The sequence below is a fragment of the Aspergillus aculeatus genome, assembly GCF_001890905.1.
Source record: "Aspergillus aculeatus ATCC 16872 unplaced genomic scaffold ASPACscaffold_3, whole genome shotgun sequence".
In the NCBI taxonomy this organism is placed as follows: domain Eukaryota; kingdom Fungi; phylum Ascomycota; class Eurotiomycetes; order Eurotiales; family Aspergillaceae; genus Aspergillus; species Aspergillus aculeatus.
In genome coordinates, this window is record NW_017962978.1 from 1,319,627 (window position 1) to 1,334,120 (window position 14,494).

General features: G+C 53.3%; 5 protein-coding genes across 5 annotated transcripts; 2 read left to right on the forward strand and 3 right to left on the reverse strand.

The window, feature by feature from the left end:
- Window positions 1–3: 3 nt before the first annotated feature.
- On the reverse strand, window positions 4–4,092 carry ASPACDRAFT_113584 (putative ATP-dependent permease ADP1). Its single transcript, XM_020195735.1, has 4 exons — window positions 3,865–4,092; window positions 2,151–3,782; window positions 678–2,099; window positions 4–616 (listed from the first exon to the last, which is right to left on the reverse strand). The coding sequence occupies exons 2-4, from the start codon at window positions 3,774–3,776 to the stop codon at window positions 380–382; spliced, it is 3,285 nt and encodes a 1,094-aa protein (XP_020059343.1). The 5' UTR covers window positions 3,777–3,782; window positions 3,865–4,092; the 3' UTR covers window positions 4–379.
- A 1,658-nt stretch (window positions 4,093–5,750) lies between these two features.
- ASPACDRAFT_1853569 (putative long-chain fatty acid transporter) lies at window positions 5,751–7,929 on the forward strand (the record flags this gene model as incomplete). The annotated part of the gene is made up of 3 exons (XM_020197318.1): window positions 5,751–5,766; window positions 5,822–6,606; window positions 6,652–7,929. The coding sequence occupies 3 exons, from the start codon at window positions 5,751–5,753 to the stop codon at window positions 7,810–7,812; spliced, it is 1,962 nt and encodes a 653-aa protein (XP_020059344.1). The 3' UTR covers window positions 7,813–7,929.
- A 395-nt stretch (window positions 7,930–8,324) lies between these two features.
- On the forward strand, window positions 8,325–9,956 carry ASPACDRAFT_1853570 (hydroxyacyl-thioester dehydratase HTD2). Its single transcript, XM_020197319.1, has 2 exons — window positions 8,325–9,013; window positions 9,167–9,956. Exons 1-2 carry the CDS (start codon window positions 8,379–8,381, stop codon window positions 9,648–9,650), a joined length of 1,119 nt encoding a protein of 372 aa, XP_020059345.1. The 5' UTR covers window positions 8,325–8,378; the 3' UTR covers window positions 9,651–9,956.
- Window positions 9,957–12,178, reverse strand: ASPACDRAFT_1896282 (putative MFS multidrug transporter). Its single transcript, XM_020198707.1, has 6 exons — window positions 11,910–12,178; window positions 11,598–11,855; window positions 11,397–11,541; window positions 11,312–11,345; window positions 10,579–11,252; window positions 9,957–10,520 (listed from the first exon to the last, which is right to left on the reverse strand). Exons 1-6 carry the CDS (start codon window positions 12,114–12,116, stop codon window positions 10,177–10,179), a joined length of 1,662 nt encoding a protein of 553 aa, XP_020059346.1. The 5' UTR covers window positions 12,117–12,178; the 3' UTR covers window positions 9,957–10,176.
- A 182-nt stretch (window positions 12,179–12,360) lies between these two features.
- Window positions 12,361–14,190, reverse strand: ASPACDRAFT_113588 (methionine aminopeptidase MAP1). The gene is made up of 3 exons (XM_020195736.1): window positions 13,940–14,190; window positions 13,476–13,874; window positions 12,361–13,396 (listed from the first exon to the last, which is right to left on the reverse strand). The coding sequence occupies exons 1-3, from the start codon at window positions 14,075–14,077 to the stop codon at window positions 12,734–12,736; spliced, it is 1,200 nt and encodes a 399-aa protein (XP_020059347.1). The 5' UTR covers window positions 14,078–14,190; the 3' UTR covers window positions 12,361–12,733.
- Window positions 14,191–14,494: the final 304 nt, after the last annotated feature.

Below are 14,494 nucleotides of genomic sequence, written 5' to 3' on the forward strand. Positions count from 1 at the left end.
CCCCACCTGTTGGGTCCGAACCCATCTCAATAATCACGTGCAAACTAGCCTGCCATGATGCTTGCTGACTGCCAATGACGTGGGGGAACACGTGCTTCGTTCCGCAAAGGGATGGCTTGCTACAGGGTCGATCAGGATCAAATGAATAACCATTCGTCTATATACAGTATACTGGTCATTGACAGCTTGGAGTTCATGACTTCGAAAATAAAATTGAGAACGACGAAAGAGAGAAAAGGTCGCATAGAAGAGGTCTCATCAACGTATTCCATCATACAAAGTACATAACGCAAGAAAATCCTAGAAACAAACCCTCCAGACAATATGCGACCGCATTGAGGCCACACCTAGGATTCCGCTTGAGTGAGATATGCTGCTGTCACCGCTTCTCAACAAGTAAGATATGCATCGCGCCATATGCAATCACAATGAAGGCGCCGGAGATGACGGCCAGCCCGATAACATCCTTCCACAAAGCAAGGGTATCGAACCCAAAAGCACTCAGAATCGAGGCGCCCGGAACTTCTATATCCAATCCATACTTGTGATCGATTAAGGTCAAATACGTCACTTCGTTGACAATCAATGCCTCAAAGCCGTAGTGGAAAATAGATAGCTAGACGAGCGGTCAGCAGAGTACAATGAGGAGATACTTATTGGATTGGTGGCAAACTTACCGTTTGTAGCCACAGAGCAGACTTGGGAATCGCGTCGTGGTTGAGCAGAAGACCAGCAAACAGGAGGCTGAACAACATCACGAGACTTCCGATCAAGTTGGCCACTCCTCCGTCACGGAAGATAATACCAATGAAAAGACAAATGTTGGCGGCGGCAAGATTAAAGAGCACCAGCACCAGAATGAACCGGAAGAACTCGCCCCAAGCTGGAATCAGACCCGTCATTGGGTACACAATCATTCCCATAATGATTGGTGGCAGAAGTCGGAGAGGTACGATGTCAAACACCACTTTAGCCGCAAAATAGGTAATCGGGTGGTAGTAACCATTGGCTCTCTCACGCACGAAAAGAAGTCGCTCCGATGAGAAGACGGTAAGACTAGTAAGGGTACTGAAACCGAATAATGCCAGGATGAAAAAGAACAAACCCAGTCGGTTCTGGAAGCCCTTGATGTCGTCAGTCAGTCCATAGAAGAGGTAACCACACAGGACAGCAAGCAGAATGGAGATCGCATAATGGGTAAGCATCAACATCGGATTGCGGTACAGGTTCCTCCAGGTCCGCTGCGAGAGAATCAAGAACTGGCGGAAGAGGCCAATCCGAGCATAGCCCTTAGATGTTGCAACCTGAGGAGCAGACAGAGCTTCCGGGTTGGCAAATCCGTTGGCCGCCCGAGCATTCTGGATGGCGGCCACAATCTCGTCATGCACAGAACGGGCAATATCCGACGAGATGTAATTGGAGACCAGGATATCAAGATCTGTCTGGCCTGGAGCAACGGGTGGCAAATGATCTGGGTCTTCGGGAGTCTGGTTCGGTATAATAGCAGGTTGACGGGAGAGACGTAGCCATTGCTGAGTGTTGTCCGCCACATCATCCATTTGCACATCCTCTTCATCCGTTTTGGGTGTAGAAGGTGTCTCAGGATCCTTTTTCCGTGAGTAAAGTTGCCTGTCCTGTCGTTGTTTGAGCGAGACTCGCCGTTGACTCTTTGGCCGTCGGTTCGCTTCCAGGGTGCTGCTAGAATTATCCTCCAAGCTTACATTTGAGGCGCTTGCGACAGATTTAACCGCTCTCAGACTGCTCGAAGCTGTCTTCGGTGGATCCATACGCGCATTCAACAAAGGAGATCCGACTTCGTCACTGTAAGAGCGAGAAACACTGGCGTGCATCGTCAAATCAACCAGGTAATCAGCGATGTTGAAGCCCGGAGGGCAAGAGTATCCCGCCTGGTCAAAGTATTGTTGACATGTCGAGAATGGGCCAGAATATACAGTTTTTCCTTTAGCCAGAAGAATAAGACGATCGAATAGAGCCACGATGTTAGATCTTGGCTGATGAATGGTGAAAACGACAGTCCGGTTGTACGTCTTTGCCAGAGTGACCAGGCATTCCACAACATTGAAAGCATTGAACGCGTCCTAATTGAGCATATAAGCGAATGCTGCATGTATTGGGGCTCCATAACTTACCAGTCCACTAGTGGGTTCATCCAGAAAGAGTATACTGGGGCTTGTGACAAGCTCGCAAGCGATTCCTACTCGTCGCTTTTCACCGCCAGAGATGCCTCGGCCTTTACCTTCCTCGGACCCGATCAATTGATCTTTGATGTGTGAAATTCCAAGCTGCTTCTCGACCTCGAATACTCGTTGTTCCTTTGCAGCTCGGCTCATGTCCCGAGGAAGCCGCAGCAACGCACTGGTGAGGATAGTCTCATGCACGGTCAAAGTAGGAAGCATAGTGTCCTCTTGGTCGACAAAACCGATCATAGACTTGAAATCATGGTCGCTGATCTTCTCTCCATTGATGTAGAATTCACCACGGACCGTGCCTCTCTTGTTCTTCCTAGCAAGGATGTCAAGGAAAGTGGTCTTGCCTGCTCCTGAAGCACCCATAATAGCCGTAATTTGACCCGGTTGGGATGCACCCTGGATCCCACTGAGAATTTCCCTCCCGTTTAGATAGTATGAGACATTGTCCCAGTACAGGGCTGCTGGCTTGTGCTCGGCTAGGAGTTTGGCCGCCTCATCATCCGAGTCGTCGGAGAGGGGCAGTTGTATGCGGCCATAAGATCTGCGTGACAAGTACCATACTGCTAAGATCACGGCCACGACGAAGAGAGCACATCCTGCAATGACGCCAGCAATGAGAGGGGTGTTGATCTGTTTGACAGGGCGAGTATATCCGGGGACGTCTGTCCTATACAAACACTCTCCTGAGTTGCAGTTCAGCGTGATACTCTTGTCGCCAAAGACTGCCTTGATCAAGTCATCCATGGCCGGCTCCTGGAACTTGCTTCCATCGTCGGGACTACCCCCCACGGTTGAGACGGACGAGAACGATGCCGGACCTGCGATCGATTCTCGGAGGAAGTCGCCAATGTCAATGGATCCCTCCTCGCCACACAGCATGCGTCCAGGAATACACTCGCAGTGGATGTTTTGGCACGTGTAGTGAGTCTTGTTTTGATTGTGAGTCGTCTCCAGTCCCCACTGACACGTATCCAGGCCGCAGTAGAAGGACTCTACCTTGCCAACCCAGAACTGAAAGTTGCACGTGTTGTCCTCTGCCTCGCAGGAGAATGTAACCTGAGGCTTGCGATCCTTTAATTGGTCAAGAATCTTGCGGTTCGTCACATCGCACATCTGGAAATTCTCCTTGACAGTAACACCTTGCTTGTAGCAGACGCCGCCTTCTCCTTCTGGCATCATGGCATTACAAGCATCGTCCGTTTGACAGACGTTGCAATTGAGACCTTCCCAGCCATCCTTACATGCGCACTGTCCATCCTTCGGGGGAGACCTCTGGTGGCCATCGGCCAACGATCCACACAACGGCTGTGCACAATCATCGCCTCCGAAACCGGGCGGACAGACACATTTTCCTGTAAACCTATCGCATGATGCAAACTGGGCGCATTGGAAGGCGTCTAGTTGACAATTGAAGCACGGAGGGCACCCGTCTGGCCGATCGCTGAAGGTGGAGAAGAGCGGAGGTATTAGCTCGGCTTCGGAGTAGTTGCTCCGCGCTGCAACAGCAGATGCAGATAACGAGAGCCCGAAGGCCAGAGAAAGGTGTAGTATTGAGGGAAGCCTCATCCTGACCTAGAAAGAAAGCAAATTTGTCAGCGACGGTGTACCCTGAGAGAAAGCGAGCTTGCTGGCGAATATCGATTGAGGTGCGCACCGGAGAAAGGGCCAATGCGGAGTAACTTAGTGACGAGCAACGCCGAAGTAATCAAGAAGCCAAGTGGTGCATCGGGCTTCCCTAACAGAAGAAGACTCCTCAACAGGCTGGGCAAGAAAGAAAAGTACCAGGAAGAAGGACCGAAATTGCTTGTGTGGATGGAAATGAGAGGCACAACAAAAACAAGCAAAGAGGCGGTAAGATGATGAAGGCGAGAGAGAGATGAGGAGGTCGGAGGTTGGAAGGGAAACCGGTTGGGGCGATGACGAGGGCGGAGATGCGCTAAAGCCATGGCCTGACAGCCTGGGGCACCAATGATAGCTCCGCATAACTCATTGTCCTGTCTCGGGAACCTACGTAGCACCGCCAGCAGGTACACAGGTACCAGGAACGGTCTTCAAGGTTGTCTGGAGCCCCTTCTCGATCAACGCATTCCTAATTTCGTCTAAACTAGTATCACAATACTTGCTTCGATTGTAAATTCAAACTTGCATTGTGTGAGGTCAAATTCCTGTCGAATCTTACCTTTCCTTTGTACCTGTCTTCCGAAAATATACTTACTACTGTAGTTTCTGAACAATCATCATCCGTCAGATACCCCAAGAAGCGTCATAAAGTCTTTGTGAATATTTGCCATGCCATGTTTCCCTTTAGAATAGGGATATTCCATCGAGAACGATCTTCGAGGGATTGTGAGTCGGCCAAATTGTTCGTGCGCGCCCCTCCCCAGGAAACTGTACACTGGGGACCGAAGACACGCATAGACCCGAGTGCTAAGTCGCTGGCACACGCCCCCGCATTAGGTACGCTGCTCATACCGCAACTACGAGGGTCTAGTGGTCAACAATCTGAATCCTAGAATCACCTTCAACGTGACTGTTTTCTGTCGCACCCTCTAGTCTATGGCCTACCCCAATAACCAGTCGGAGGGCCCAGCTTGGTCCACCTATCACTTGCTGGCTACAGAATGGTCACCCTGGCTTGGCTCTGCTCAAGAGTGGTGGCGAAAGGCCACTCCAATGGCTAATGGTGCTCTTATTATTATACCGAGGTTCACTAAAGGCAAAGGATAAATATGACTATTGTTGCTGTCATGCTAAGCGATCCAAGCTTCAGAGACCCACAGCCGGTGGAATGGAAATACAACTGGAGGTCCCGGGGGGCTCCGCAAAACTATTCATGGCTGCCATGCTAACGCGATCTCGTTGTTCGAGATGCCTTCGGTGACAGGGTCACTTACGGACAAGGGTTATTGTTCGAAGCTGGTTAGTATCCATGCACAGCACACTCGAGTAACATTCAGAACGCCTAAATTGCTTGGCCACGTGAAACCTAGGCTGAAGTAGCGGACATACCGTAACTGTAACAACTCCTCCTGTCATATTTTCCTCGGGGAAAAAGTGGTCGATACTAAGCAGAAAGCAGCAAGGCGAGGTGCACCGATAACGTGTCTGATTTCTATCATCAAATCGAGATAGTATGAGATCCAGTGGAGTCGATCAATTGATGGGATCGGTGATGTACTGTAGGTGGGTAAGCTACCGGGTTATTGGTGGATTGGTGGGGCCTCCCCAACTTTAAACCCCCATACATACCGGAGAAAGTTCATCCAATGCATAACTCTGCATAGTCTTCCAGCCGAGGTATGAACCGGTATGAAGTCTGACGTTCATTGTCTGGCCCCGTTTAACCATGCGCTTTCTGAGGAATGGATACTCACCCACCACCCCTCTTTTCCTCCTTTGATACCTTCATTGCCCCCATCTCCTTACAATTTCTTCTGGCTTCTGTGCTGTTGGAGTGTCGTGCGAGATTTCAGGTCCTCTCCCCCATTCGGCCATCCCAACTCCCCAGAGCCCTCGTCACTTGTCTAGTGGCTCGGCAACATGCTCGAGATCCCTGGTGATTATGCTAGAAGATTGAAACGTATATGGTTTCAGATCGCTGACTTAGCTAGACGTTCCTCTGTCTCTTGCCGGGCCGGCGGTGGTCACTACTCTCGCTTATTTGAATGCGAAGTACTCGCTCTTCTATGATCGCATATTGATTAAGGTTCTTCTCAAGATTGCCTTCAATCTCCGGTCGGGCGAGCGTCGCGATAAAGTCAACTTATTCTACAAGCTCGAAGACCAGGCCTTGAACCCTAAAACAAAGGACCGGCCGTTTCTTGTCTACAACGGCCGCACCTGGACTTTCCGAGAGACTTACACTACGGCATTGCAGTATGGTGCCTGGCTCAAGAATGTACATGGCGTCAAGGCCAGGGAGGTTGTGGCCATGGACTTCATGAACTCGTCAACCTTCATCTTCATCTGGCTTGGTCTGTGGAGCATCGGCGCCATCCCCGCTTTTATCAATTACAACCTATCGGGGAAGCCTTTGACGCATTCCATCTTGACCTCATCCGCAAGGTTGCTGCTGGTGGACGAGGAGCTGCGCGCCCAGATCCCTCCTGAACAGCTTGAGAACCTCGCCTCTCCAGAGTTTCGAGAAGGCAAAGGATCTGTGGATGTGATTTTCTTCACACCTGAAGTGGAATCGCAGATCCTGCACATGGAGCCTACTCGAGAGGACGACGAAGTCCGTGATGGCATCAGGATGCGGGATACAGCTCTGCTTATCTATACAAGTGGGACTACTGGTCTTCCCAAGCCTGCTATTATCGGCTGGAGAAAAGCTTGGAGTTCAGGTATCATGATCACGAACTGGATCGGTCTTCAGAGCACGGACCGATATTATACAGTAGGTTATCCCCTTCCCTGAAGAGTGATTGCTGACTTGAGGCAGTCCATGCCATTATACCACTCATCGGCCTCTCTGCTGGCTGTCATGCCGTGTCTTTGGGCTGGCTCCACGGCCCTTATTGGCCGCAAATTCTCTGCGCGCAACTTCTGGCAAGAGGTACGGGAAAGCGATGCGACAATCATCCAATACGTGGGTGAAACCCTGCGATACCTCCTTGCTGTGCCTCCCTCTCTCGACCCGGTCACTGGGGAGGATTTGGATAAGAAGCATAACCTTCGCCTGGCAGTTGGCAACGGCCTCCGTCCGGACATCTGGAATCGTGTGAAGCAGCGCTTCAATATCCCTACCATCGCCGAGTTCTACGCATCTACTGAGGGTACATCGGGGTCATGGAATCTTTCTTCGAATGATTTCACCGCCGGGGCTATTGGTCGGAATGGAGGGTTCACTGGATGGATTCTCCGGCGCAGCGTAGTGGTTGTCAAGATTGATGAAGTCTCGCAGCAGCTCTGGCGCGACCCGAAGACTGGCTTCTGCAAAGCGATGCCTCGAGGTGAGCCTGGAGAATTGCTGTGGGCGGTGGACCCCACGGACCCCAAGGAGACCTTCACCGGATATTTCAACAACTCCAAGGCCTCGGATAGCAAGCTCGTTCGGGATGTTCTGCGCAAGGGCGACGCCTATTTCCGGACTGGCGACCTAGTCCGCTGGGACAAAGAGGGCCGGTGGTACTTTAACGACCGTTTGGGCGATACATACCGCTGGAAGAGCGAGAACGTGTCGACTGCCGAGGTGTCCGAAGTGCTAGGTGGCCATGCTGACGTGCACGAAGCGAATGTTTACGGGGTGGCGCTTCCCCACCACGATGGCCGGGCTGGTTGTGCGACGATTCTTCTCCAACAGCAGACCCGTGCTGAGGATCCTACCGCTCTGATTCCTCCTTCCCAGGACACACTGAGCAGCTTGTCGGCGCATGTTTTGAAGAACTTGCCGCGTTATGCCGCCCCGCAGTTTCTGCGCATCACGCGGGCTATGCAGACGACAGGGAACAACAAGCAACAAAAGCGTGTTTTGCAGTCGCAAGGGGTGGATCCGTCACTGGTTGCTGCAGACGACAGATTGTACTGGCTGCAGGGCGGCCAGTACGTTCCATTTGAGCGCAATGATTGGAGTCGATTGCAGGCTGGGAAGGTAAAGCTGTGAGGGCGGATGGCAGGATATGTGTTGGGCACATTCCGGGGATTCTCCAGAGTACAGTACATATCAAGGTATACCATGTCTATAGTGTCTGCAATTTTCATAAAGTGTTCAAACAGTGGGCTTATTGAGCTGAACGGGAATTTAGTCGAGATGCCGAAGAGATCCACTGAGTGAGTGGGTCCTCTCGGAAGATGGCTGGCTTCTCGAGGCTATCTGACCTTAGGGGGACTGATGCGCTGGTGCGGTACTTCATATGCTGCAAAAAATCGCGAGAAAGACATACACCCAGCCCGATGCTCACGATGATGAACAAATTGAAGCTTACTCCACACTGAAGTGGTCGTGTTATTGGGTTACGTATCTGGTCTTTGTACCCAGGTCAAACGCTGATCTCGAGCATAACGGCTACTCGGAAAGTGCCCGGTCTCGGAAAGGCTCATTGAGACCGAGGTATAAATTGGCTCTCCCCGCGCCATCCAGTTGGAGATCTCCCCACTTACTCGCCATTCCTCATTCTTTCTTTCACAACATTAAAAACACCCAACACCACGACTTACCCAGTTCCCACCATGTCCGTTTCCATGACACGATGTCCCTCGCTCCGATACCTCCAAATCAACAACTGCCTCAATAAAGCAAGACCCAGCCGCCAATTCTCCACCCATCACCCTCTCCGCACGCACTCCAACACCTCCACCTCCACCTCCGCATCCGCCATTGCAACAGCCTTCCTCTCGCGCTTCCAATCCCTCGGCCCACAAACCCGCACGCAAGTCCTCGACGCCAACCAACTCCATCTCCTTTCGCTCACTCTCAGCCGGCCCTCTCTCTTCCCGGACTCCCCATCCCTGTCCAACGCCTCCACGCCGCTACCCACCGGCACCCCACTCCCGGCCGGCTACCACCTCGCCTACTTCACCCCGGCATTCCTCGAGACCGAACTCGGTATCGACGGCACTGACACCTCCTACAACCCAGCCGCCCCCTTCACCCGCCGCATGTGGGCCGGCGGGGAGGTGCAATGGCCGCGGGACGCCACGACCGGCGAACCGAATCTCCTCCGCGTGGGCCAGGAGGTCCACGAGACGACGCGGGTGCTGAGCGCCTCGCCCAAGGTCATCGGCAAGACGGGCGAAGAGATGATCGTGGTCGGCGTGGAGAAGGAGTTCCGCAATGAGGACGGAATCGCGGTTGTAGATCGGAGGTGCGTTCGCCCAAATTCAAACCCATACCCCAATCTCCCTATATTCTCCTCTGCACAAAGTCCCCCAAGATCTCCAGCACTGCACTCACCTCCCCTCTCCCTCTCCACTCCCCATCCCTCAAAGCAACATCAACTAACCAAAAGGCCAAAAAGGAATTGGATCTTCCGCAAAGCCCTAACATCCCCCTTACCACCAACCCGAACAGCCACCCCACCACCACCACCACCCACCACAACCGAACTCCCCAAACCAGCTACCACCACCACCACGACAACAGGGAAAACCCACACGCGCACCCTACGCCAGACCCCCGTCACGCTCTTCCGGTTCTCGGCCCTGACCTTCAACCCGCACAAGATCCACTACTCGACGCCGTGGGCGCGCGAGGTCGAGGGCCATAGGGATATCGTGGTGCACGGCCCATTGAACCTGATTGCCATGCTGGATCTGTGGCGCGATACGCGATCCTCCCGAGAACTGTCGCTGCCGGAGAGGATCAGCTACCGCGCGACGAGTCCGCTGTATGTCGAGGAGGAGTATCGGGTGGTGCTGGATGAGGAGGCGGCGGATGGGGTGGGGCGGGTCCAGATCTTGGGGCCGGGGGAGGTGGTGGCTATGAAGGCTGAGATTCGGTAGCTGCTTCTGATTCCTCGCCTTTGCTAGGGGTGTTTTGAGGATACTATATAAGTATAAGTAATGAGGGGGGGAGGGGGTTGCTGAGGAACCTGCGCCTGCATTTCTTCCGTCCATGTATATAGTATGTCGGCGCTCTGTGGGCGTTGCTTTTTGGTGTGTCACCAGAGGATGAGCTTTAGAGGTCTGAAATATTGACTGGGTCGAAGCTAGGTACCAGCTCTCGAGTACCGTGGTTCTGTCTGTAGACACCTCCTGATCTCTGACTCTCGCCTATGGCCACCAGATACAGTAAATAACTTGCAGGCTTTGTACGACATCATATCCTCTATAATTGAGACATATATTCATGAGCCCGTCTAAGCATGACAGTGACTATATACCCCTAAACCCCCCTTCTTCCTCACGCTGAGAAAACCAAAATTCTCACCGAACATAGCCAGGGGCATATTCCATAACCACCCCCCTCCATCCCCACAAACCCGTAAAACAAACATATCCCACGGACAAGCAAACCCAGCCCACCACCTCACCTCGCCAACCTCTTCTCATGAATAAACAAACTCGAGACAAACGAACAAAACACGACCCCCACTACAAAGGCAAAGCTCTTATTGGTCGCCCAGCCGTAGCAGCTGCGCACCACCCTGGCCACGGCGGGGTCCAGCGTCTTGATGAAATCCAGACTCTGGCGGACGCCGGCCACAATGCGGTCAATGTCGTCGCTCTCGCGCAGGGCCCACTGCAGCCGGTCTCGGAGGACCTGCTGCACGACCGTCGAGGAGAGTGAGAGGCCGATGACGGAGCCGAGCGAGCGGAAGAGGTACGAGCAGGCTGTTACGACGGCTTGGTCTTCGGGGGTTGCGTTTGAGACTATTCCAGACAAATCAGCGGTGAGGGGGGGGGTTTGAGGATTACAGGGCTGGCTTACTCAGGCTGATCAGCGTGGATGTGACGCCGGTGCCGTTTCCAAAGGCACAGAAGACCGTGCCTAGGACCATGACGGTGGTGTTCTCGAACGCACCGCCGGAGGCGAGGGTGATAATCATCAAACCTAGCGTGAGCAGCGTGTACGCGAACACCGTCAGCCAGTAGAATTTGCCTGTCCACTTCATCACGAAGCCGGCGAAGAGCGAGCCGCTGACGCCGGCGAGGATGCTGGGCAGCAGGCGCAGGCCCGCGATCGTGGCCGAGACGCCGTCGACGGCCTGGAAGTACAGCGGGATGTAGAAGAGGGCGGCCAGCCAGCCGCCGAAGCTGAAGAAGTTGCAGCCGTAGGCGGCGAAGAAGGTCTTGTTGAAGATGATGTGGCCCGGTGCGAAGGGCTCGGCCGCGTAGAAGCACTCGACCACCACGAAGAGCACGAACAGCGCCCCGGACACGCTCAGCGAGATCACCGTGATCGGGATCGTCCATGAGACGTTGCTGCCGCGGTCCAGCCCCAGGAGGAACCCGAAGACCGCTCCCACCAGAACGATCGCCCCGGGGAAGTCGATGCGCCCGAGTTTCGTCCCCCAGTGACTATCCTCCACGGCTGGCAGATGAAGCATCAAGGTAACGGCGACGAAAGCAAGGGCGCAGAGGGGTGCCTGCGCAATGAACGCCCTGGCGACTTAGGGTTAGAGGTCTGTTTTTGTTTGTCTGAAACAAGATAGTGGACTCACCAACGCCAGCCGATGTAATCGGCCAAGATGCCACCTGCAGTGACCGGTCAGACGAAAGCACAAGATAGCAGCGCGAAGGTCTTACCGAGAGGTGCGCCAACTCCAGCACCGGTCGCGTAAATCATGTTGATGATCCCTTGCCACACACCCCGTTCGCGGAGAGGCACGATATCGCTCATAAGGATGCTCACTACAGTCGTCATACCGCCGCCTCCGACACCTTGGAAAACCTGTAGTAGGGTCTCTCATTAGCATATAGCAAATACGAAGGAAAAGGATCGCTTACGCGTGCAGCGATGAGCTGGTTGATATCCTGCGCAAGACCACAGAACAGACAGCCGATCCCGAAAATGGCATAGGCAAACAACAGGCAGGTTTTGCGACCAAAAATGTCACTCAGTTTCCCGTAGAGAGGTTGGAATGAAGTCAGAGTCAAGAAATACGAAGTAGCGATCCAATTTGTCAGATTCAGGGCCTTGAGATCGCTACCAATTTGACCATAACTGGCCATGATGATGGTCTGGTCGGCCGCAGACAGGAAAATCTAGCCAGATGCATTAGCACTATGTCTATTTGAATTACAAGGAAGGATACATACCCCTATAGAGATAGCGGGAAGAATATACTTCAGGTTTGGGCGTGCCTCCGACGCAAGTTTGGTCTGATTCTCCTCCTCGTCCCGCGCGGGGAGCTGTTGGGTGCCAGCCTCAACATCGCCGATATTGGAGATAGTCCCTGTGGATTGAGTGTTACTTTGAGACCCCAGCAGCGGAGATGTCTCCGTCGGGGTTCTTTCCGCTGACATCGTTGACTCCGACACTTTCTCCACTGATCAGAGACTAGCAAGCCAATATGCGCATGAATTGCAGGAACAAGAAAGGAAAAAAAGATGAGACGAGGGAGGCTTTTGGACTATGAGGTGCTTCATAGTGCTGCTCACGTGCTGATAAGCCTCCCCACCCATTCCTGACAAATCACCGTCGGATCAGGCTGCCACCCCCACTTTGCCTGAGGCCCTAATCGTGATAAGATGCATTACTATTCCCAATCAAGGTCCGACCGTCGGAGGTTATCCGCCTGCCATTAGTTATCTGCTATCATCATTAACTATTGGTTCTGCTCCTTATCCATCTGCCGCCCCATCCATCGCCGAGGTTGTTGTTCGGGCCGGTTGGGGTTGGAAGTGAAGCCATGCTGTAGAGAGATGACCAAGATCCATGGTATTATAGGTTCCTCCAAGAGAATAAACGGAAAGCTGATCATAATAGTTGTGGCTATGCATGTCTTCCAAGTATCACAATTCCAAAGGAGTGACGCCAATATCAAAGGACAGAAAACACACCGATTCGTTTACATGGACGTTACAGGATCTCTTCATGAATGCTCTACTCTATCGCCGTCTCTCTGACAACAATGTGAAAATCATGCGTCTGTCTTGGGTTCCTCAGCCACGGGAATGGGAATGGGGCCACCAGGCGAGTCCGGCAGGCGAGCGGTCAGGACCTCCACGCCATCCTCTGTCACCAGCAGCGTGTGCTCAAACTGAGCCGACAGCTTGCCATCGGCAGTGGAGCTGGTCCAGTCATCCGGCCACGTACGGTCGCGGTGAGTACCCAGGTTGATCATCGGCTCGATGGTGAAGCACATGCCGGGCTTGGCCGTGCCCACCGCCTTGTTCTTTGCGTAGTGGGGGACGTTGGGAGCGCAGTGGAAGAGCTGGTTGATACCGTGACCACAATAACTCTTGACCACACTGCAGTCGCGAGACTTGGCGTGCTTCTCGATCACATTACCGGGGTCTCGGAACAGCATGCCGGGCTTGACCAGCGCGATGGACTGGTCCAAGCACTCTCGCGCGGTCTCCACCACTCGCACGGCGTCCGGGTTAGCCTTGGCCTTGTCGCCGACGTAGTAGGTCTCGTTGATATCGCCGTGGAAGCCGTTGTGGTACAGGGTCACGTCGATGTTGACAATGTCGCCGTCCTCCAAGGGGCGCTGATCGGGGATACCGTGGCAGATGATCTCGTTGATTGAGGTACATACCGACTTGGGGAAGTTGACGTAGTTGAGCGGCGAGGGGTAGGACTAGGCCGCGTTAGTTTGAAGGTCACTCAAGCAACGCACTCTGTAGCATCCTTCGCGGGCAGACAATGACACCACTTACATCACGCTCAACGCAAGCCTTGTGAACCACCTCATCGATGTAGTCGGTTGTGACACCGGGCTTGATCTCCCGCGCAGCAATGTCCAGAACCTCACGAGCCAAGCGACACACTTTGCGCATACCCTCCTGCTCCTCCTTGTTCAGGATAGTGATGTTGTGACGACCAACGAACTTCTGCTCGGACCGGGGAATACCATCCTTGGCGTAGTCGGGGTGAGGAATGGATTTGGGGACGGTTCTCCGGGGGGACAGCGGGTATACGGGTCTCAAGTCTCCGGCGAAAGGATAGGAAGGGAAGGGGTTGTAGAGCCCCGTGGCTGGATCTGGTTCAGAAACTACTTTGGGTGTAAAGAGGTTGCTCAGGAAATTACTCTTCTTGTGAATCGTCTTGTGTTCGCTCTGTGCAGGGGGGATTAGCCATAGTCGGAGGACGAGCGTCGCAGAGAGGCAACAGGAATCCGTACCCAGCTCTTCTTGAAACAGTCCTGCGAGCAGAAGAAGCTATCCGTCCCTTGTTTAAGGCAAGTCGGACACTGTAGCGTTCCGGCATTCTTATCGCAATCCACACCGATGCATTTCCGGGCAGCGACTTCGGCAGTCATCTTGGATATGTCTAGAATGCAGAGAAGGAGGTAGAGAAACAGAAATAGCGATGCTTCCGAAGGGATATGGAAATGTTCCGCAGCGCAAAGAGGGAAAAAATGGGACAATCCCCCGCGGCTGAGCGGCGCCAATCGCCGTTCCGCCAACCCAGGCAGAAAACTAGGTACCATTCCAAAGACAGTCTAGCGCAGGACATGGGACCGCTATCCCGACAGAGACTAGCGGCTGATCTAGAAGCGCGCGTCTACATCACGTGCCTCGGAAACGTAGATCGGAGAATAGTGGCTGATTGGAGGAGATGAATGGCAGAAAACGGCATGTGGGGCTCCGCCGTCTTTTCTTCTTCCGAGTTTGTGACGCATCAAAACCAGTCTGGAACCAGTCAACATCTCAATTTGTAATCTGTTGTATCACGC

Coding starts and splice junctions, on each gene's coding strand:
- ASPACDRAFT_1896282 (XM_020198707.1), bottom strand. CDS start 12,116: ATGTCAGCGGAAAGAACCCCGACGGAGACATCTCCGCTGCTGGGGTCT. Junction 11,346..11,396: donor TGGAGTTGGCGCACCTCTCG/GTAAGACCTTCG, acceptor CGGTCACTGCAG/GTGGCATCTTGGCCGATTAC. Junction 11,253..11,311: donor GATTACATCGGCTGGCGTTG/GTGAGTCCACTA, acceptor CTAAGTCGCCAG/GGCGTTCATTGCGCAGGCAC.
- ASPACDRAFT_113588 (XM_020195736.1), bottom strand. CDS start 14,077: ATGACTGCCGAAGTCGCTGCCCGGAAATGCATCGGTGTGGATTGCGAT. Junction 13,875..13,939: donor ACTGTTTCAAGAAGAGCTGG/GTACGGATTCCT, acceptor CCCCCTGCACAG/AGCGAACACAAGACGATTCA. Junction 13,397..13,475: donor AGGCTTGCGTTGAGCGTGAT/GTAAGTGGTGTC, acceptor AACGCGGCCTAG/TCCTACCCCTCGCCGCTCAA.
- ASPACDRAFT_1853570 (XM_020197319.1), top strand. CDS start 8,379: ATGTCCGTTTCCATGACACGATGTCCCTCGCTCCGATACCTCCAAATC. Junction 9,014..9,166: donor ATCGCGGTTGTAGATCGGAG/GTGCGTTCGCCC, acceptor AAGGCCAAAAAG/GAATTGGATCTTCCGCAAAG.
- ASPACDRAFT_113584 (XM_020195735.1), bottom strand. CDS start 3,776: ATGAGGCTTCCCTCAATACTACACCTTTCTCTGGCCTTCGGGCTCTCG. Junction 2,100..2,150: donor ATGAACCCACTAGTGGACTG/GTAAGTTATGGA, acceptor ATGCTCAATTAG/GACGCGTTCAATGCTTTCAA. Junction 617..677: donor CTGCTCTGTGGCTACAAACG/GTAAGTTTGCCA, acceptor CCGCTCGTCTAG/CTATCTATTTTCCACTACGG.